We start from the raw sequence: 22,193 nt of genomic DNA on the forward strand, positions 1-22,193 counted from the left end.
AGATCTATTGCAGCGAATTTCTTAGACTATTGCGTAAGAAATACTGGAAACAACGAGGGGTCTCACACCAAGAAGATTAACAGAAACAGTTGTGCCAAGCGATTGAACAGCTCAAGGACTAACGTTAAAGCCAAATCACCTTTTCCTACACAACTCAAATTATTTTTAGACTTGAGGGATGCAGTGCTACTCTTAAGGAGGATCCACACCCTTCAGTACATCTTAATGGGATTTTGAGGGTGTCGGACAAACTGCTTCAGAATTGTAGAGCTCAGTGTGGAATACCTGTCGCTTAGAATGGATGATATTTGCATTCAGCTCCTGGGATTTTAAAGAAAAAAATAAATCGTCAACCTTCCATTTTTGTCTGAGACTCCCTCTATAAACTAAACAACCCACTGACCAAATTAAATGCCAAAAATGTGCAAAAATGCGGAAAATCAAACCATTGGGAAATCATCAGATCGCATCATCACATCGACATAACAAATAAATCACTACCACATTAGTTTTAAGACATTTGAATGACCGTAAACACTCACACATTTTACATTGTGTGCGACTGGGTCGGATGTTGTTCTCTTTATGTAAATCAACATTCAACCCTGCGTGTTTATTTGTCTTTGTCCAGTAAACGGCGTGCCGTGGCCACAGGAGCCCGGCCGAAGGAGCAGCCACACCTTCAACTGTCGCATGCTGAAGAGGCCGCCGGACGAAGCGGATTCCGAAAACCTGGAAGCCCGGCAGCAGTATGAGATCATGCAGTGTTTCACCGTGTCCCAGCCGCGGGCCTTGCAGGAGGAGGGAGATGGTACGTACGCACGCACACACACATACACACACACGAGTGCACATAGTCAATGTTTCCCACAATAAGTCAACAGATTCCATTCTCTACACTATGTACACTGATGACTGTCACAGCAAACAAAGGACATGATCATTGACTTCAGAGAGTCACCAGCTAGTCCCAATCTGACTGTGATCATAAGCAAAGGCATTGAGCTGGTGTCCTTTGCCAATCACATCTCTGCCTGTTCTAGTCATTTCCAGTCGTTTTCTATGAAATGTTCCATAAAGCGCTGCAGGGATTTAGTAGTGCCTGAGCAGCAGCGAGTTGTGAAAGCCATGTATGGAGCCTTCTCACAAGACTCTTGACCTCTGACACTATTCTGTCATATGTTGTATTAAGCATTTTTGTGTGGTTTAATTTTTCATCTTTAACCCTGTAACACGGCTCGGCAAGAACCGTAAGCCAAAGAAACCCACCAACTGAAACCACTGGATGGATTAAGTAGGCATCATCCATACAATGCTTTAACCATCTCCTCGGTCCTGAATCCATCCACTTTATCCAGTGATCAAACAGCTGAGGGGCTATGGCCTGTGATGTGACTAAGTTCTTTAATTGTCTGTCTTTTAATCATGGCCACACTATGGGCCAGTGGATGAAACTGCTTAAAGCAATATTCCACTTAGTTTTAACATGGGGGTTATTCGGCACTTGACTGCCATGAAAACCAGAATATAAACTAATCACCAAGATCAGATGCAGCTGGACGAGTTTGTTAGGATTTTTACTTCCTATTCATTTGAATGAGGCCACGAAAATAGAAAAACTGACATTTAACACGTTGGTGAACAGATTCAACAACAGATCCTGTTAGACTGTCTTGTTTGGTTTAGGTTTTGATCATCCCATACGACTTTTTCGAAATTCCGCACATGACCCTTCCTGGAGCTAAACAAGTCAAGTCAAAATTTATTTGTATAGCACATTTAAAACAACCACAGTTGACCAAAGTGCTGAACAGGCTTAAAATACCAAAATAAACGAATATAAAAGTAAATAACACATAAGAATAAAAGAAAACAATAAACATAATAATAATAAAAGAATTGCGGCACAACAGAAGATGAGGTCAAGGTGTCAAGCTCAACTCGAATTAAAAGCCAACGAGAAGAGGTGGGTCTTAAGCAGCGGTTTCTAGGGTCTGAGCAGTTCTTATATGAATAGGTAAGCTGTTCCAGAGATTAGGGGCAGCCACCGCAAAGGCTCGGTCGCCTCTGTTTTTGTGCCTAGATCTCGGAACATCCAAGAGCATCTGGTTGGTCAACCTCAGTGCTCTAACTGGAGTATGATGATGCAATAGTTCTGCTAGATAAGGTGGCGCCAGCCCATTTAAAACCTTAAAAACAAGCAATAAAATCTTAAAATCAATCCTGAAACGGACAGGAAGCCAGTGGAGGGAGGCCAATACTGGTGTTAATGTGATCACGCTTTCTTTTTCCAGTTAGAAGACGAGCGGCTGCATTTTGTACTAACTGCAGATGACGAAGAGATGAATGAACAAAACAACAAAATGGTCCCACACTGGCACTTTGGTTCCCTCTGCCATGATAAATGGATGGAAAATTTGCCCGGTGCAGAGAAAATTTGTCGGTTTAATGTTTCAATGTTAAGTATTTTTTGCAATAGATATAGGTACCACAAAGGTTAACTTATTGATAGCATGTGAAACATCATAAAGAAAAAATGTTATTTTCAGTTTATCTTATCCATAAGGTACTTTGGGTGAAGTGTGTCTTAGTGAAAATTCCTGCAAGTCACTTATTTATATTGACTCTATTTTTCCAGCATACATGTATGCTATGCCAAGAATGACTAAAGTGTTAGAAAATGGACATTCCATGGTTTTCTATATGTAGGCGTTGTAGTAGGCATTGTTTGAGGCAGATTGACGTGGTACTACATTTCTAGGCATTTGTCATCTTTCAGAAAAAAGCTCAAGGTTTCGCCACAAAACAGAAAAATATGCATCAGGCTTGGCTGATGATGGTTATTTTAAAGGTCCCATATCGTGTAAAACAGGATTTCCCTTGCCTCTTTGATTATAAAGGAGTTGGATGTGCTATCTAAACATCATGAAAGTATCAAAACTAAATCCACACAATCCATATTAGAAAAGCGAGCCTCTAAACGAGCCGTTTGGACTTCCGTAACTTTGTGGCGTCACAAAGGTTCGCTCATTATCATTTTTGTAAGAAATAATAGACTAACAAAGTGGTTTTTTTCAAAGCGGTCGAGCGGTTGTCATTGTTTTCTACCGGAGAGTTTTCCCTACCTGTAGCTGCCGGGCTGCGGTGTCTCACGTTTCACTCTTGAAACGGTTAGCCAATCAGAACAGAAGGTCATTAATATTAATGAGCCTTAAAGACACAGCGACAGAAACAGCCTGTGTAAAAATGGATTGAGAGTGTTTTTGGTACATGACACCACACACACAGCTTTGAATGGACCTCAAGACAGAAAATAAAACACTGGAAAGTGGAGAATATGGGACCTTTAAAATATTTTTAAGCATTGCCAAGATAGATTGTTGTTAACCTGTGGCATTTTCCCACTGAAGATTTCTAATAAATGGTCCACTTGCTTATATGCTTATAGGCTCTGGTTTAGTGTGATGTTCCATGCAAAAGCTAAATATTTTAGGTTGAATGATATTCTGTTTGTGTAGAATGCATTGATTATGTCGGTCAAATACTTAATACTTATTCCTTAATACTTAATTTGAACCAATTGACACACTGACCAAATTCTTGCAAGACATATTTTAGGGAGTCATTGGTGCAATGGCCTGGATCAAATCTTATGGTGTAGTTCATGCGTCGCAGATTTACAAGGCTGTTGAGCACTATTAGTCATTTTGATAAGAACTGACCTAGTGGATTGTGGCACACTCTTATAACACATTTTGTACTGCCATAGCTGTCACTATCAGCAAACAGTATGTAATAAATACAACTCTGAAACACTTTGCAGAAACTGCCACAGCACAGCTAATGTGCTCCATACTGACTCCTAATGATCAGAGTAACTACTACCAGCTTTACTAGCGTTACTTTATCCATTTTCATTGTGGTTGTTGTTTTAAACTGTCACTTGTGTTCTCTTTTTGTTCTTTTTTTTTTAAGATCTGCAGAGCTGCCTGATCTGTATTGCCTGCCGGATGCCGCGCCCCCAGCCACTGCCTGTCAGCACCGAGTCCTTCATCACCAAGCAGGACCCCACAGGTAACACACACACACACACACATACACACACACACACACACACACACACACACACACACACACAGGTATAATACTCAGGGTTCCCGCTGGTCATTGAATTCCTGTAATGTCAGGGAATTTTGAGAGGTGTATTCCAGACAGGGAAAGTCAGGGGAATTGATCAATTCTGTTGGTAAGTCAGGGAATATCAGGGAATTTTACAAATGGGTTGCTTGACAGGAATATAGCAGAATGTATTTTTCAACTTGTTTGACACATTTATTGTGTTAGATGGTGGTTTTCAGCTGTTTTTCTCCACAGCGACCCAACTGGAATAGAAACCAGACATTTTTGAGCTGAAAAATAGCAACAAACCAAGAAAGGAAGAACATTTTTAGATCATGGAAGCACTCCAACTTAGTTAGTGAAAGTCATGGAATTTTACATCGGGGCCACAGTAGGAACCCTCAATGAGTGTAAGCTACTGCAAATGCTGTAATCTGTGTGGACTGATCTTTTTGTGTGTGTGCGTGCATGTATGCGGTCCTCCCCTCCAGGGAAGATCATCTCCATAGAAACCAGTGCTCTGCGAGCGACGGGCCGGCCTGGCTGGGAGGACCTGGTCAGGAAGTGCATCTACGCTTTCTTCCAGCCGCAGGGCAAAGAGCCCTCCCACGCCAAGAAGCTGCTGCATGAGGGTAAGAAGCCACAGCCGGTGGCGCTCCAATCTGAAACCGTCTTGACCCGCTCTCTTCTAGCTTTGTCACAGCAACCGAAATTTCAACACTTGTTGAGTTCAGTTGAATTCAATATTGAATTTCATAAATGTCTCAGCTCCAGATGCCGTATATGTGCAGTTTGGAATAGTTTAAAGAAGAAAAAGGATGTATGTGAATAGTTATTAGAAGAAGAGGGATTGTAATAGACAGAGCCTCAGTCTGGCTTTTGACAGTGGAGTGCAGCAGTCATAGTCCAACTGCTGAAACCATGGCAACAGCGTTGAACAGTCCACCATGTCTTCAACTGGATCCCGGTCCACCTAAACTGGTTTACAAACTGGTGCCAGGAGCCAAATATGGAACTATGTCACTTATAGAGCCAACGGACACCCAGCTGACATCCAAACACCTGTGCAAAAGTTGTTTAAATGTGTTTCTTGTACACCAGTGACTCTCAACCTTTTTCATAAGGACTGCAAATTCAGTACACATTAGGGCCACAAACCCCCATTTGATGAGATTTTGTCTCTTGGACCCAAATCTGAGACTGTTTTTATTGTTAGATATGATTTTGTCCAGAATTCCAAGACTATCTGTATTGTAGGTAGAGAGAGAGAGAGAGAACACTGAAACTGATCAAAACAGTCATTCTTCTACATTCTATAACTGTCTTAACTTGACTTAACCACTGTTGTACACTATGTCAGATTTATGTAAAATGGCACCACTGTAGACGCAAAGAGGAATGTTGAATCTAAATCAAAACAAAAACAAAACCTGTCTCCACCCCCCCTTTCCAAATAAGGCTGCATACACACTCACAGAATACACACAGAAATTGCTTATGGCCATGTGGCATGACTTCTATAGTAACGTTACAAACTACTCGCTACAAACTCCCTAATGGGGAAGTAAAGACCTGCATTATTCCACCTTTAAGGTACGTTTTGGAAGGAAAGGAAGAGAAGCAGACAGGAGATGAGACAGAAGACAGTCTGAATCTTGTGTTTATCTCTTTGTTCTGTGTTTGTGTGTGTGTGTGTGTGCGAATGTGTGTGCGCATTCCCACCAGTGATGACGCATGGCACCGCTATCAGCCCTCTGTACCGGTTCACGTTAAGCGATGGCACCCCCCTCAGCGCTCAGACCCGCTGCAAGTTCTGCTGCCCCCCCAACCCCGACGTACAGCCCTTCATCATGGGCATTCACACTATTGACAGGTACTGGACACACATACAGTAATACACAGGTTTTCATATACACCACTGGTAAATAGGGGTTGATTCCAGTTACCAATTTTGTAACAGTATGATCATCTGATTGCTGATTGTTCTGATGCACTTTCTGCTAACAACGGCACATCATGTAAAAGTGCACAGCAAACATAAACAGTACACTTTCAATCCAGCACTGTGTTTAACAGATTGTTCTCATGGCTGCATGACATTGCTGCCAAACCATGTGGAAATAAATCAGTTTTTATCTAAACAGTTACTACATGTTGTGCTTGATGAAACAGGTTTTAATTTAGGCAGCATAGGCTGCGCCTTCTGTCCAATACATGAATACAATTAATCCAATACAATTGTTTCTAATCATATAGGCTATGGAATTCATAACACAGTGTCAGAGATGAATACATGTGAGCTGTCAGTGTTTATTACTTTTTCCCAACAGCTAAGACACATTTCTTGAAATGAGGTTCCATTTTCCCAAAAACACACACTGATATATACAAACCTCAAACTTCTATGACAAAATCAAGCACTCGCCTCAAAAACATCTTCCATCTATATCAAACTTTGCCTTCAGATGGCATACCCATTACACACTGGTGAGATCAATTCAAAACAGTACTATAAAAACCTGTTACTGCAATGAATATGCTTTTTCAGAACAACCTCTATACATTTTGAACTTTGCAACATCATGCTACTGTAATCTTCATAATCAAGGCAGGGCGACATCATGCTAAGCGGCAAAATTATTTAGATTTTTTTTAAATTTTATTATTATTTTGAAAAATGGCGGCGGAAGAACTCATATGATAATTAATTATTAATAATTTTGCATTATTACTTGAATAAAGCTAATCATAAAGCATGCTAATCTCTTTTTAAATTAAATGACAGTACTAGTATATGAAATGGTAAATGCAAATGACATTATTGAATTTTCATTTTCATTTTGAGCCAAAATTTTCACATACGAGTGGCAAATTCTTCCTGCAATATACTTCCATACAGAGACTAAAGTAATTTTGATCATCATCTTTAAACTTGATCACCTTCTTTAAACATTTTCCGTAAGCGATTTTTTCTGACCACTAGAGGGTGACAGCAACCGCAACACATTTTGTAAACACACACAGCAAAGCTACTAGGCGACGGAAGCCCTTAAGGACAGACAGTGCATAAAGGCTAATGGCTAAAATAAACGTACCTATGGAGAAATATCGCCGCTTACCAGTCTCGCTTTGCCAGATTTTTCTCCCACTGAAAGTTACATGTCCCACAATGACAAGTGATTCGCCCTTACTCAGGCCAACTTTGACAACAAGCTTTAGGAAAGAGGTGAAAACAACAACACAGCTGGTCTGCATGTGTGGCTATTTGTTTATATCATTACATCTCACGGAAATCTCCACGTAGCACACATTAGTTTCAGGATTGGTTACCGGGTCTGAAATCGCTTATTGCAGGTTTAAGACAGTGGCAGTTGTTCCAGACATTAGGGTTTCTTTACATAGTGTAGTGTCACAGTGTTGAATTTGCACCACATAAGTTTGACAGTATGCTTCTCTATGCTCTGCCACCTTGTCGCCTCCTCAGGTTACATTTTTCTCTTATTTTCCTCCTCTCCTCTCCCAGGGAACACAACACTGCTAGCTCTCAGGAAAACACTAACCCCAGCCTTCCACTGACCCTGGGCAGCCCGGCCCAAGCCCCCTCCCGCTCCCCAGCCCTCCCTCCCGGCAGCGACTCGACCCAAGCCCCGGGCCTCCCCGCCTCGGGCCCCCACCCCAACAACAGCAACGGCTCCTCCCACGGACACGGCCCGGCCACGCCCACGGGCTACCTGACGCCCAGTCGGACGTGTCCCCAGCAGGTCAATAGCCCCTCCCCTTTGAGCAGCCCTCTCACAGCCACCCCTACCTCCTTTATGTCACCCAGACTGCCGCGGGCCAGTCCTGGGCTAGGGGGAAGCCCGCGGGTCCCAGGGAACCCCTTCTCTCCCTCCACACCAGGCCTCCACTCCCCATCAGGGGCTCTAAGCAGTGGAGGCAGCCTCAGCAGGCAGCAGTCTGGCGGGGATGGGAGTAGTGGTGGTGGTGGGTCAGCTGGGACCTTCTCCCTGTCTTCCCCTCTCCCTCAGAGACAAGCCAGTACGCCCACGAGCTCGTCGGCTCGGCCTTCTCCGGCAAAACCCCCAGAAGGAGTAGGAGGCGGTGAAGGAAGGGGCGAGGACTCAGTCAAAGCTCCCCTTCCTTCTCCCTCGCATCTGGGCAACCCCAGACTCAACCAGCTCCTGGACAGCAACGGGGCAGGAGTCGAATCCAACAACAACAACAACAGCAACCACTGCACCTCATCGCCTCACCCTAACCCCCCTCCTGCCCCTCAGTGCCCCGCCTCCCACAGCACCCTGACGGAACGACACAAGATTCTGCACCGGCTGCTCCAGGACAGCAGCCCCAATGACGCCTCCACCACCACTGAAGAAGGAATGAACAGTAAGGAAGTTGAGATCAAGAAGGAGCCACCCGCCAGTCCGGCAACGGCCTCAGCACCTCCCAAGTCCAGCTCCAGAGAACCACAGGACCACCAGTTGCTCCGCTTCCTCCTGGACACAGATGAGAAGGTGACCATTAAATACGCCTTTCACATTCTGTTTTATTTCTCTGTTGTGGATAAGAGGGTGATGGTATTAGATCATCATTCAATGTGAGTCAGACGTGTGTTTGTGACCTTAGATACATGGTTCCCACAGTGGTCATGGAATTTCTGGAATGTCATGGAATTTTGTGAGGAGTATTCCAAGATCTTATCCTAAATTTGATAGGGAATTGTCTTGGGAGGTCCAGGAATATCAGGGAATTTTACAAATGGGTCACTTTAGAGGAATGTATTTTACAAATAGTTTTAACACATTCATACTATGGTTTTTGTTATGGTTTTTTTTAGTGAAAACCAGACTATTCACCCCTTTAGAAAAACTATTTAACAAACTAGAAAGGAATACAATTTTTAGGTCATGGAAGTGCTCTGAATTAGTTCTGGAAAATCGTGGAAAAGTCATGGAATTTTACATCAGGGGCACAGGAGGAACCCTGTAGATAGATTTTCAAGTTCAGGTCTCAATAGCTTGACCTGGGAGACCTGTTACCTCTTCCCACTAGTCATACATCTTAGTCTTAGTAGCCTTTTGAAGTGCACTCTGATTGAAAGCTCATTTGTTTTTGAAGGACCTGGGGGACCTGCCACCTCCATCCGCTCTCAGCCTGCAGACGGTCAGGGTGAAGGTGGAGAAGAGGGTCAGCGGGGAGGGAGCACCCTGTACCGGGGCTGCCATCGCAGCAGGAGGTACATCCAAACCTGCAGGAGTTTCCAGCGCCTCGGCTTGCCTCAGCCCCAAGTCCAGCCCCGTCGGAGAGAACCGCAGAGACAGCCGCAAGGACAGCCGAGACTCCACGGTACATTTGTTGTCAATGTCATTGTGATCTGGGTCATGGCTGCACAAACTAGGGCCAAACTTGCCCAAACTTGACCGACCACAAAAGAGTTGGCCTTGCAAAGGGTTCTTGTGTTAAGAATAAAGAAAAGTCATTAAAAAAGTCCTCCACTAAACTATTATCCTCTTTGATAAGAGTTAATGATAGCTGAGAAGTAACGGTACTGCTCCATGAGTCAGTTCTGGCCAACCTATACCTGTGTATCAAGACTTACCCAGTGGTTTGTTGGGGTTGATGGTAGGGCTGTGATGGTGTAGAGCAGTGGTTCTCAACGTGCCATTTAGGCCCAAGAATTTACCAACGAGAGAAATCAGCGTGTGTAGTAATTGGTTCAAATGAAAACCAGAGGTGATCGTCAAATCCAAGAACACCAAGTCCTGTCTGGAAAACGTTCTTCCCAAGTTGTCTTGGATTAAACAAACTTCTCAAGAACGCAAGAACAGAGAACATCTTTACCATTTGAGATGGACTGAAGAACAGAGAACATCTTGACAGTTCAACATGTGCTTGAGTCCATGCAATCATTGAAGACGCACAGGTGTTCATTTTCCCAGCTCTTTGAACTGGCTCTGTACTATTGACTATAGCACTGTTTGGATGTGACGCGTCATGGGCTTCCAAGTCACCATTCGATGCATTCTTGGTTGGCAAGAAAACTTCTGGGATCTTTAACCTTCCTCAAGTTCTTTTGTTGTGGAATCATGTTTGAGCGCATCATGGAAGACACAAGAACACACAAAAACGCATATTGAGAATGACTCCTGCAGACTTTTGGGCCTTGATGGCACATGATTGAGAGTTACTAGTATAGAGGTTCTCTTACTGATTCACCAGCCCGAAAGAGGAAGGTATAAGCTATAGAGTACGGGGAACATAAACACACAAACGAAAAATGAAACTTGATGTGGTGCTGTGTGATGGATTTCATTGGAAATGATATGAGGCATGTTGCTAACATTTTGATGCGGTATACAAACAGTATACACCAATACAATACCCAGTTTTTAGAATTGATAGATATACCCAATACTTTATTAAGTAGGTCATCCAAGGACCAATCCAAGCATTCACCAAAATCACCAATGAGCCAGTATCAGCATTGGTGCATACCTAATTGTAATTTGTTTGAATTTTAATCCAGAATTCTCTTTTCATTTGAAGATATTGAAATAGAATTGACTCAACAGCAGCAGGCTGCTTCCTGGCTCTCATTGTCAATGTCAAGGTTTTCTTGTTGGGTTAACACTAAGTTAACACCCACTCCATGCATGGCATGCGACTGTTGCTTTCCTATTTACACAAGCAGAGAGTGTCAGAAAGAATACTTCCATTTGCCTCTATTTAGCTTCGCTCCTGTATTGGCAGTGGCCTGACAGCCGTTGTAAATCGAAATGTTGAATGTTGATTCTCTTGGACTTTGTGTCCACTGTAGGCTCAGCTACCAGCTGCAGCCTTTGATGTCCCCTAGTCTTTGACATTGTGTCTCTCCCCAACTCTCTGTCACTGATTCTCTGTCCCCCCTCTCTCCCACCCACTACGCTTTCATTCTTTTTTCTCTTCCTCTCTCTCGGTTACATCATTCATCCTTCCCCTCTGTTTCACCGCCTCCCTCTTCTCCCTCTATCCCCTTGTTTCTATTTTCTCTCCCTTTCCCGCCCTCAGTTTTCTGGTGGCCCCGCTGACCTGGACCCTCTCAACCAGCTGCTGCCTGGCCTCAGGGGCCCAGTCGGGGCCAAACAGGGCAGTGAGGACTCCGCAACCCCTGGAGCAGGCCCCCAACTCCAGTCTCCAGCCCCCCAGGCCCAACCGCAAGCTCAGCTCCAGTCGCCCATACCTCAGCTCCAGTCCCCCCTGTCGCAGCCCCAGTCCCTTCCCCAGCTCCACTCCCCGTCACCCCAGCTCCACTCCCCCTCCCCGCAGCTCAAACTGCAGTCACCCACTCAGCCCCAGCCCGGCGAGGCCAACACTCCCCGCAGCGTGACTGTGAAGAGAGAGCCTCCCGGCACTCCTAACAGAGGTACTGTGGTTGGGGGGGGGGGGGGGGGGGTGGTCCATTCAGAGGAGGGAAGTGTTTAGCTGGACTACACACCAACACCATAGCAGGGTGTCTGCCCCTGTTTAGTACATGGACACTCAGCCTCACAACAGGGACAGTTGGTGTCTCTATTGGGATTCGAGCGACATGGGTTTTTGAAGCCCAGTACAGATATTTTTGGATCGAAGCTACCAATATCTTGAGCCAATATTCAATATCTTATTTGACCATTTTCATGCATAAAATAGTATTTCCTGCTAGAATTTGAATGCACTTAAAGCCTCTAAAACAGCATTTAGACCACTAAAATCTCCATTGAAACCCAGCATAATAATAATAATAATAATAACAACAACAATATTAATCATATATTCTTGAATACCTTTCGGCTTCCCATAGACAATATTGATCAGTATTGATGATAATATGATGATAGTAATATGAATCAATTCTACAATAAATATGGAATCAATCAAACCTCATCGTTTATATCAGAGATGGAAATCACTGAGTGGACCATATCCCATCTTTAATAAATGGTCAATATTGGCCTGATATATCGGCCTAACCCTAACCCTGCCATCATGAATATCATATATCCGTGTCTGTGTTTTTCGTAATCTTGCTCATGTGTGTATGTGTGTGTCCCAGGGCTCAGTGATGGTGGCCCCCCCTCCGGCTGCAGCCTCCAGAGTCAGTCACCCTTTGATTTCTGCAGCCCCCCCACTCCAAGCCAGACCCAGGCTCAGGGACAGGGAGACGCCTTCCAGACCCCCAAAGATGGCGGCAGCCCCTTTCCAGAGGCAGAAGTTATCAACCCATTCACTTCAAGCACTGGTATGGAAGAAGTAGCTCAATTATTTTCAACATGCGTTCATATCATTTTAAAGTCTAAGTGTGGCCGCACCCCAGCAAGCAGGACATACTCAAGGAACTGCATGCATTAATTTGTTGATCAGCAGATTTCTGGAATTGGACAATTTGTGTTTGAATCATGACTAACAATTCAAAGTCGAGATTTAATGTTCAGGTACATGGGGTGTGAAATGCTCACTTGAGACGTGTTGTATTTCTGTTTCAGGCCTAGCCAAGATGGAGGTGGCAGACTCCCAGTTTCAGCCTCTAGCTCTGTCTGACACCCTGTCCTTTGATGGAGGTCTGGGAACCCCGATACAAGCTCCCCTGGCTTCACCACAAGAGTAAATATCACTGCACTCTCTTTGTATTTCTGGGTAGCTTTTTTAGTTTAACTTCCGTTTTGCAGTTTGGAGGTGGGGTAGAAAAGAGCCCCACTGAGTAACAAAGTTGATTCAAGCCCTGCTATGTCCGCTACCACCAACAATATCGCAGTTATCCAGATGCTAATGTGCGACTGTGCTATGAGAGGCTGTGTTTCCCTGTGTGAGCAGGCAGTGTGTGCCCTGTCCACTGGACGAGATGCTGTGCCCCCCTACCACCCCCGAGGGTCGCAACGATGAGAAGGCTCTGCTAGAGCAGCTCGTCTCCTTCCTCAGTGGGACAGATGAGAGTGAACTGGCTGAGCTGGACAAGGCCCTCGGCATTGACAAACTGGTACAGGTGAGTGTGTGTGATGAAGATTAGGAAAACGAAGAATGTAATGTAAGTTGGACAGAGCCGTGGCGCCTAGACAATGTTGTGCAGGTGAGAAAATAGTGGAAATGGAATAAAGTTGTGGAAGTAATCCACAACTTTATTCCATTTCCACTATTCTACCTGCATAGTTTCAACTTCATGTTAGCTTACCTCATCGGAATGCATATTGGCTGTTATCAAGGCCTGTTATCGGCTCGTATCCTTCTTGTTCTTCAAAATAAATGGAGCGGTGCATCCCTTTAGAACCAGGGAGCATAAACATCTCTCTTCCATACTTGTTCCCCTCTCTCCAGGGTGGCTGCTTCGACCCTCTTCCCCAACGCTTCCCCTCCCAGCCCCCCACCGCCACCCCGATCTCCATGGACCCCAAACTTCCCAGCTACCCCTCTCAATTCAGCCCAGCCCCACAAGCTCAGTTCCCCCCAGAGTTGGCCACAGTGGGGCCACAGGGGCTGGGCTTCGGAGCACCGCGGGGGGCTTTCCCCGGCGGGACCATGGGCATGGGGCTGAGGCCAGGCATGACCAGACCACAGGGGATGGGCACTCAGCTCCGGCTGCCTCCCAACCAACTGCGACTGCAGTTGCAGCAGAGGCTGCAGGGCCCACAGCAGGTGAGGACATGGTGGTGGTCTTTTGGGTTGAGTGGGTTGTTGACCTGGTTGCTACAGGGCGAGGTTGCTCCTGAATCTAGCGTCAGTTTTTCCCCTCTAAAGTTGGAATGCTACAGAACATTTGTCAAAGTTGAAAAATTCAACAGATAAGATGCTTCTTATCACACAGCCCTGTACACTATTCCTGCTGGGCCCAAATGTGCTTAATGCATACAGTGTAAATTACTGTGGAAAAAGGCACCTGTTCAATCACCTCATTGGGTTTAGTTTATTCCCACAATTCAACAGCTCATGAACCTTAATACAACAACAGTATGATGTTGAGACACAAGAGAGAGACAGGAACACCTGTGAGTTATTTTATTTTTACAACCTCTGTGCTCTGGCAGATCACACATACACACTTTTCTCTCATCGTTGTAACTTTCTCATATACATATATACTGTATATGCTATGGCATTTTTAGCCGAAGCAGCTGCATAAAGACAGCTTAAAACTCCAGTCTGCGAGATGTATCCCTCTCTCCCCAGCATAACTCCACCTATGTACAGTATTTCATGCTGTATTTCATCTCTGCTCCACTCACCGCTCTCATCAAATCCTCCGCCTCCCTCTCCTCCCTCCTGTCCTCCCCTCATCACTAGTCTCTAATTCATCCCTCTTGCTATCGCTCCCCTCTTCTCTCTTCATCCCTCCCATCCTTTTTTCGCCTCTGCCAGCAATCCGACTCGCTTCCCCTATCTGCGAAGACCTGTCTTCTCCTTGTTATCGACCTTTCTCTTCCCCGTTCTCTTCCCTCCGTCCTTTTTTTTTTCTTTCTTCAATCTCTCCCGATGTCTTCCTCTTCCTCTTTCTATTATCCTCCTCTGCCTTCATCCCTGTACACTTGTCTAATCCCCACACTTCTCTCTTATTTCTTTCTCTTTTCACCGTCTCCCTCTCTGTCTCAGCTCCAGAGCAGGCTGGCAGCCATGAGTCAGTTTCCTGGAGGAGCCCAGCATGTTAACATGGGGATTCGTCAGGGGGTGCAGCAGCCTCAGATGCCCTCTCAAGTGAGTCACAGTGGCAGCAAATACTCCCCCCCCACCTCCCACCGCTGTCTCTCTACAGTAGAGCTGGAAAGACTACCAAAACATCCTATTCAAATAGATACTCTTTGCTGAAATTTCACTTTAGTTGTAGTAAAATTACTGGTGCAAAAATGTACTTCAAAGTGAAAAGTAGCTCCTTTAAAATGCACTAAGAGTAAAAGTCACTGAGTTCTAAACAGACATTGTTGCATATGATCTTTCCTATGCAATGCGAAAACGAGAGGACGGAGTTCAAATGAGGTTCTGTTCAGTGAAAATAAAAACATTACACAATAAAGCGCATTAACAAAAGTGTGAAATGTGATAACGTCTTAAAGTCGAGATGAAACGGCATTTCGAGAGTATCTAACTTCCGTATTGTGACGTATTTCCAAGTGAAACAGGAAAGACAGGCGGGACATAACGTTGGGAGGAATTTGATTTGAACGTTGAAAAGTGGGTGTGCTGTTGCTAGCTAGCTAACTAATGAATCTTAGCCTCTTAGCTCTGTGCGCTAAAAGTTGAAGATTGATTGATGGGTGAATGTCATGATATTATTGGTTGAAATTAGTTACGAGCATGCTTACGTAAGCACACGGCATATTTTGTTTTACAGGAAGAAAACATGATTGAATTTTGATATAAGAATACAATGAAATTGATTTTTGGTATTTTTTTTGGCATATATTGTTAAATAGGTGCACAGTATGACCGGGGATGTGATCTAAAAGGGTTAAAAAGGCATTTTTCATTTCATCTCGTCTTTAATGAGGCAAAAAAATATTTAATGATGAAATAAAAATGTCCCAGGTATACAGCAACATAAGAACAATCAGAGCAATGGTGAAAAGAAAAAGAAAATTTACATCAATTTGATTTTTTTTAATGAATTAATATAGTGAAAATTCAGACTTTGATGATTTGTTTTTTTTTTAAATGTTTCCCTATTTTTTCTAGACATTCTTTTTGGGCTCTAGTGAAGTGTTATGGTCTCTAATTCATAGTTAAATTTTCAGAGTTTTGCTTTCAGTCCACCATTCAGGTCACTCAGTGAAGCTGACACACTTCACTCCTCTATTCATAGTATTCCCAGGATGTCACATGCATTTCCCACCAATATGGTGCTTTACACACAGCTCATTGGCTGTTTGTCATTTGATTGTAATCACCTGTTAATTTATTACAATCACCTGTTATTTTCCTACCAAGATGGCCGTGTGGTGATGCAACAAAATACTATGAATACAGTAGCTGGACATTATGAAACTACATTGCAGTGTGGTAAAAATCATATTCTACAAATCATGTTTGAGCAGTATCTACTTAGTAAAAGTAAGTAAAAGTTCTGCTACTGTGAAAATGTAACTATAAATCTTCACATCCTAGCTGTGAATTTTCACACAACTCCCACAATGCGTATTCAGAAAGGACTATATGTCATTACCATAAAGGCACTGTGGAACTGTAAAGAATCTGCTTGTTGCATCACACTGCAGCTTAAGTACTTTGAAAAGCTAAGTGATATGTTTTCCCTGTTTGTTTTACCTACTTATCTTACCTCTATACTGTCCTTTGTTCAATCCCTCTCTCCACCCCTCCTCCATCATCCTCTCACTCCTTCCCTCTGGATTCCATACTATCTCCTCCCCATCTTTTACCTTCATCACTGCATGTATGACGGGATGTGTGTGGATTCTTAAAAAGTCTGAGAAAGTCTTCAATTAAAGCAAATGTATAACCCTAAAAAGTATTAGAATGTATCAATACAGTAATTAGAGTAGCCTGTAATGCAGGTTTATTTTGAATTAACTTTCATATAGATCAGTCCCTCCAGGAAATTGCGATTTTGCGATCACAATAATTAACGCAAATTCAAGAAATCTCCGCAATATTTGCGAGAGCTTGCAGTTTTGCAAAATTGCCGCAACTTTTCCGCATGAAATGGCCAAATCAACAGACCGCTTATGATTTGGACCAATTGTCGCATTTCATGTCGTGATAACTTAGGTCATCGCAGTGCGCATTCAGGTGGAAGATGAACAAAGCTCACCTGCCAACAAATTACTGCCATAGACCGTGCAAAACAAAACGAAACGAGTGCTGCAAGTATCGAGGTGAGTACAAAATTCAAGCTCTTGGAAGAGTTAATAGCTTAAACGGAGAGTGGGAGAGAATAGGGGGAGGCTGTGTGTGTGTGTGTGTGTGTGTGTGTGAGAGAGAGAGAGAAAAATCTTTTTTTTCCTTTGCTTGCAATTTTTCCCAATTCCCACAATTTTACCGCAAAAAGAGCACATAAAACCCCGCAAATTGTATCGCAATTTTTGAGAAAAGCCGCTGCAAAATCAAGCATTTTTGGCCGCAATAATCACAAAAAACCTTTGCGAAATCCTGGTGGGACTGATGAAACTATGAAAGTTATATTGACAGATTCTTTACATTCCGTGACATTTAGTGGAAGCACAGTCGGAAAGTATAGCATACAAAATAATTGAAAAATGTAGAATTGTGTATTTTCACCAAAAGATGTGAATGGGACTGGCAGTAATGTTTTGTTTTGTTGTTGTTGTTTTTTGTTGTACTAGTGCAGTGCCCGTTCGCCCCGCTGCTGCACAGAGCGCTGTTCGCTTGTTTATTCAAAGTTTATTAATATTGAACGTGTCGCGTGTCCAAATTGCACCAAATCTGACACTGCACGTCCTTGGGTCCCCAGCAATACACCCGCCAAGTGTGAAGTAGATCGGACGAACGGTTCTCGAGATATGTGAAGGACACATACACAGAGATTCCTTGCTTTATAGTATGATTAGGATTATATTACTTTCACTTCAAGTTGGTCACAGTCAGTTTGACCCACATGCCAGCCTACTCTTAGATTAATACAGAACAGAGCTAATACAATATGTCAAACATCATGACCCTAAACTTTGAATTTCCTGGTGTCTTTTGTCTTATACTGCTAAATCATACTTTCCTTAGCTGTGTTCAATTGGAAATAGTCTGTCTGTTTTCTTGTGGATGTTAAATTGGTCTTGAATCCAGCTCCAGGTAGCACTGAAAGTCTTAAATTTGCCTTTCTGAAACCTGCAGATACCCTGTACCAGCAAGCACTGTAAATGCAAAACATGAGTAATGTGTGTATAGTATAGTATAGTATAGTGTGTATTGTTTATGTAGCATGTTTGTTAGAGAGCAAGTCCTTTGTAACCCGTTGTTTCCCTCTCAGCAGCCTCCACTGAATGCCCAGATGCTGGCCCAGCGTCAGAGGGAGCTCTACAGCTTCCAGCACCGCCAGCGCCAGCTCCTCCAGCAGAAGGTCATGCTGATGAGACAGGGCATGGCGGGCGGGCCGACCGGAGCCGCGGCGCCCATGGGAGCCGCCAGGGTCCCGAAGGGTCCCCCCACGACGCCCCAGCCGCAGCAACAGCAGCAGTTCAACTTCCCGCCGGGCTACAGCCCGATGACGGGAAACCCCCCTACCTCACCCAGCCACTTCAGCCCCATGTCAGGGGGCCCCCTGGACACCAAGCTGCCGGGACGGGTTCCCCTGGCCAACCAGGCGCTGGTAGGGGGCCTGCAGGGCCAGTTTAGCGGCACCGTGAACTCTTCGTTGCAGCAGGGGCTGTTTCAGCAGTTTGGAGGATCTGGTGAGTCCAAGGAAAACATGCTTCACAGTCATTTGATGTTAGATTAAAGTCATAATCTGCATAATTTTCATATAAATACATGTCCATTTTGCCGACTGATGTAGTGTAAGACAGTAGTAATTCTTTCCTAGTTATTGAAAGCTTTTATATTTGCTGTTGGGTAAGTCTTTCCTGGGAAAAATGATGCATTTTACATTTCCGGTTTGTTTGGATAGTGATAGCAAGTTTTTATGGGTTGCACAGACGTGCAACTCGAAAAACGCACCTTTGCCCCCTAGTGGTCAAATATGGTAGTAGATTCTCTTGCCGAGAGACCCAATTGAATGGTGCCGTATGGAGAATTTGCATAAAAGCGTGTGCTGTAAATGATTGAATATACTGACATGTATAGTACGACCCAGGTAGTGTTTCAGCTTGATCATATGTTATGTTTTTGCTAAAAAGAGTTTTTTTTTGTCCATTACCTCATGAATAATTAATTTACGTCTGACGTCAATCGTCGACATGATTTCCAGCAGTAGCAAACCTTTTTACGGCAGTGGTGTTTTGCTGAGTGTGGAAGTATCGAAGACTCCTCCAGTGCTACTTTGCTAACTTTTTTCTGTTTCTCCCGTCAAAGGTATAGTCCAGCAAGACCCATCTTTCCCTCCTGAGCTCAGCCCCACCAGCCCATTGTTGTCACCTCAAAACTCCACCTCCCAGAGTCCTCTGCTTCAGCAAGCCCCGCCTCCTGGCTACCAGTCACCAGACATGAAGAGCTGGCAACAGACGGGCATGGGCAGCAACAGGTGAGGTGGGGGTACAAAACGAGGAGGGAAATTGGCCTTAGTGTCATAGATAGGTCTTAAGTGGTAGGATCCAAATGATGATATCAAGTTGATATTGGTTTTGCAAGGATTCAAGCAATATCTATATTTAATAATCATGGAAATCCTGTAATATCATGGAGTTTTGAGAGGTGTATTCCAGTCAGGAAAAGTCAGAAAGTTTGATAAATTCTCTGTGGAAGTCAGGGAATTTTCCAAATGAATCACTTTAGGAATATAGAAGAATGTATTTTCCAGCTTTCACACATTCTGCATTAGATGGTGGAAGCGTTCTGACTTAGTAATGGAAAGCCATGGAAAAGTTGTGGAATTTTACAACTGGGCCGTAGTGGGAATCCTTTATCTACGACTATTTATGAGTTCTATGACATGCTCGCACCTGACCACAGTGTAATGTCCTGTTTTTCCGTATCGTTTCTGCGTGCCATAGCCTGTTCAGCCAATCAGGACAGGGTGCAGGGCAGGCCTTCGGCCAGCAGGGGGTTTACAACAACATGAGCATCACCGTCTCCATGGCCGGGGGGTCCGGGGGCGTCGGCTCGTTACCTCCCATGGGGCAGCCCGTCGGCATGAGCAACAGTAACCTCAGCAACGTCAGTTCAATGTGCAGTGACCAGCAGGTTAGTGGCTTTCGGATCATTTATCCATTCAATTGCGCATCCATCCATCCACCAACTGATTCTGTGGTGTAAGGAGTTAGTGTCCCTGAAGTTCCAAGTCCATAGAAAAGAGTAAATTCCTCCACACAAAGATGAGCTTTGCAGTTACACTCACTGGGTACTTTATTAGGAACACCTTACTAATACTGGGTAGGTATCAGCTTTTAGCTCAGTGTCAACCGGCTACCAAAGTGCCATCCGCCTCCAGGTTGGACGTGTTGCATTCTGAGATGCTTTTCTGCTCACCACAGTTGTAAAGAGGTTATCTGAGTTACTGTCGCCTTTCTGTCAGCTCCAACCAGTCTGGCCATTCTCCTCTGACCTCTCTCATCAACAAGGCGTTTCCGTCCGCAGAACTGCCGCTCACTGGATGTTTTTTGTTTTTCGCACCATTCTGTGTAAACTCTAGAGACTGCTGTGCGTGAAAATCCCAGGAGATCAGCAGTTTCAGAAATACTCAAAGCAGCCCGTCTGGCACCAACAACCATGCCACGGTCAAAGTCACTGAGATCACATTTTTTCCCCATTCTGATGTTTGATGTGAACATTAACTGAAGCTGCTGACCTGTATCTACATGATCTTATGCATTGCACTGCTGCCACATGATTGGCTGAATGGATAATTGCATAAATAAGCAGGTGTACAGGTGTTCCTAATAAAGTGCTCAGTGAGTGTATGTCTCTTCATGGCACATAGTATGCAGAACATTGACGTCATGGTAGCGTCTGTCTGTCTGTCTGTGTGTGGACACATTCTTGTTAACACAATAATTTAAGAACAATACGTGATAGAAGCTTTGAAGAAAACTGAACCACAGTTCATATTAATACCACCTATGTGTTATGTAAAGACAAGTAAGTTTGCATGGAAGTATTTGCTAATTAATGCATTAATTAGCTTAACTAATGACCACATGAGGCCTCAGGACATTGGGCAGCACAAGTGCCTCTTGTTTATTTTTAGTTGACATTTTGGTCATAAGGCCGCTCTTAAGACATATCACCCACATACTGGCACAGTGCTTATATACAATTACCCATAAGTAGAAAATTGCATGATCATTCACAGCAGCTGTGTAAAGGAACTCACCAATTATGTAAAAATGCATAATGCAACATTTACATTTGCAGTCACCTGCAGTATGTTTCATAATCTGTCTGTTTTGACATTTGATTTGTGTTTGTGTCCTGCCTGAACACGATGTTTCATTAATTAGATGTCTTAATTTTTTTACCATGTAATGACAGATGTTTTTAAAATTTTGTTTCATTTTCATTATGAAATTACATAGTATTATTGACATATTATTTACATTCAGGGATAGCTAGTTGAGGCAGAATTAGAAAGTAAGGCAAATGCCATGAATTGTCTCGTTTCCCCAAAAGCAGTGTTGGTTTTATTTACTTGCTTACTTCACTTTTACTTCCAGTTGATCACAGTACGTTTGACCCACATGCATGTCCACTCTTAATGCACTAATACAGGGTTAACAATGTGACAAACATGTTGGACATTATGTCCCTAAACATTTCCTGGTGTTCTTTTTCTTATTCTGTTCATTTATAGTTTTCTGAACTGTCATTAGCTGTGCTCAGTCAGAAATAGGCTTTAATTGGTCTTGCATTCAATTCCAGGTAGCATTGAAAAGGGCTTAGAAAGTCTTAAACTTGGCTTTCTGAAACCTGCAGATACCCCCGTCTCAAATGCCAATTTAACTGCACTAAAAAGCCTATCTTCATAGTAAGCAGCATAAGCATTCAGACAACCAAGCCCTAAAATATCCAATGCCCCCTCGGGTCTTGTATTATTGTCGCTCTGTCTGTGCAGGTGCAGCAGGTCCAGGTGTTTGCAGACGTCCAGTGCACGGTGAACCTGGTTGGCAGCGACTCCTACCTGAACCAGGGCTCCATGGGAGGTGGCGCCTCCCAGAAGGGCCCCGGGCCCCAGGGCTCCCAGAACAACCAGGCCCAGCAGAAGAGCCTCCTCCAGCAGCTGCTCACCGAGTGACGCGCAACCCCACCCTCCGCCTCGCCCCCCCACCTCCCCTCACCCCTCTCCTCTTCCTTCTACTTCTTACTTCTGCTCCTCCGCGGAGGCCGGCCGCACCAGACCCATCGCTCTCTCTCTCTGTCGTCACCTTTCGGATTCGGTTGGATGGACGTTCGGACGGCCGCAGAACAGGCTGAGAGGCCTGGCTGTCAGCGGTGTTATACAGCCTAACTACTTC

General features: G+C 44.1%; 1 protein-coding gene across 1 annotated transcript in view; it reads left to right on the top strand.

The window, feature by feature from the left end:
* The window catches only part of ncoa1 (nuclear receptor coactivator 1), a 75,472-nt gene extending 53,499 nt beyond the window's left edge, over positions 1–21,973 (top strand). The window contains exons 7-22 of the mRNA XM_078289716.1: positions 632–811; positions 3,976–4,074; positions 4,611–4,751; positions 5,845–5,992; positions 7,643–8,633; positions 9,238–9,465; positions 11,167–11,521; positions 12,191–12,376; positions 12,621–12,738; positions 12,949–13,117; positions 13,447–13,764; positions 14,716–14,817; positions 18,059–18,479; positions 19,099–19,267; positions 19,737–19,926; positions 21,794–21,973. Of these exons, the coding sequence (XP_078145842.1) occupies positions 632–811; positions 3,976–4,074; positions 4,611–4,751; positions 5,845–5,992; positions 7,643–8,633; positions 9,238–9,465; positions 11,167–11,521; positions 12,191–12,376; positions 12,621–12,738; positions 12,949–13,117; positions 13,447–13,764; positions 14,716–14,817; positions 18,059–18,479; positions 19,099–19,267; positions 19,737–19,926; positions 21,794–21,973 (3,995 nt within the window). The remainder of the gene's footprint in view (positions 1–631; positions 812–3,975; positions 4,075–4,610; positions 4,752–5,844; positions 5,993–7,642; positions 8,634–9,237; positions 9,466–11,166; positions 11,522–12,190; positions 12,377–12,620; positions 12,739–12,948; positions 13,118–13,446; positions 13,765–14,715; positions 14,818–18,058; positions 18,480–19,098; positions 19,268–19,736; positions 19,927–21,793) is intronic.
* Positions 21,974–22,193: the final 220 nt, after the last annotated feature.

Source organism: Centroberyx gerrardi, chromosome 18 (genome assembly GCF_048128805.1).
Source record: "Centroberyx gerrardi isolate f3 chromosome 18, fCenGer3.hap1.cur.20231027, whole genome shotgun sequence".
In the NCBI taxonomy this organism is placed as follows: Eukaryota; Metazoa; Chordata; class Actinopteri; order Beryciformes; family Berycidae; genus Centroberyx; species Centroberyx gerrardi.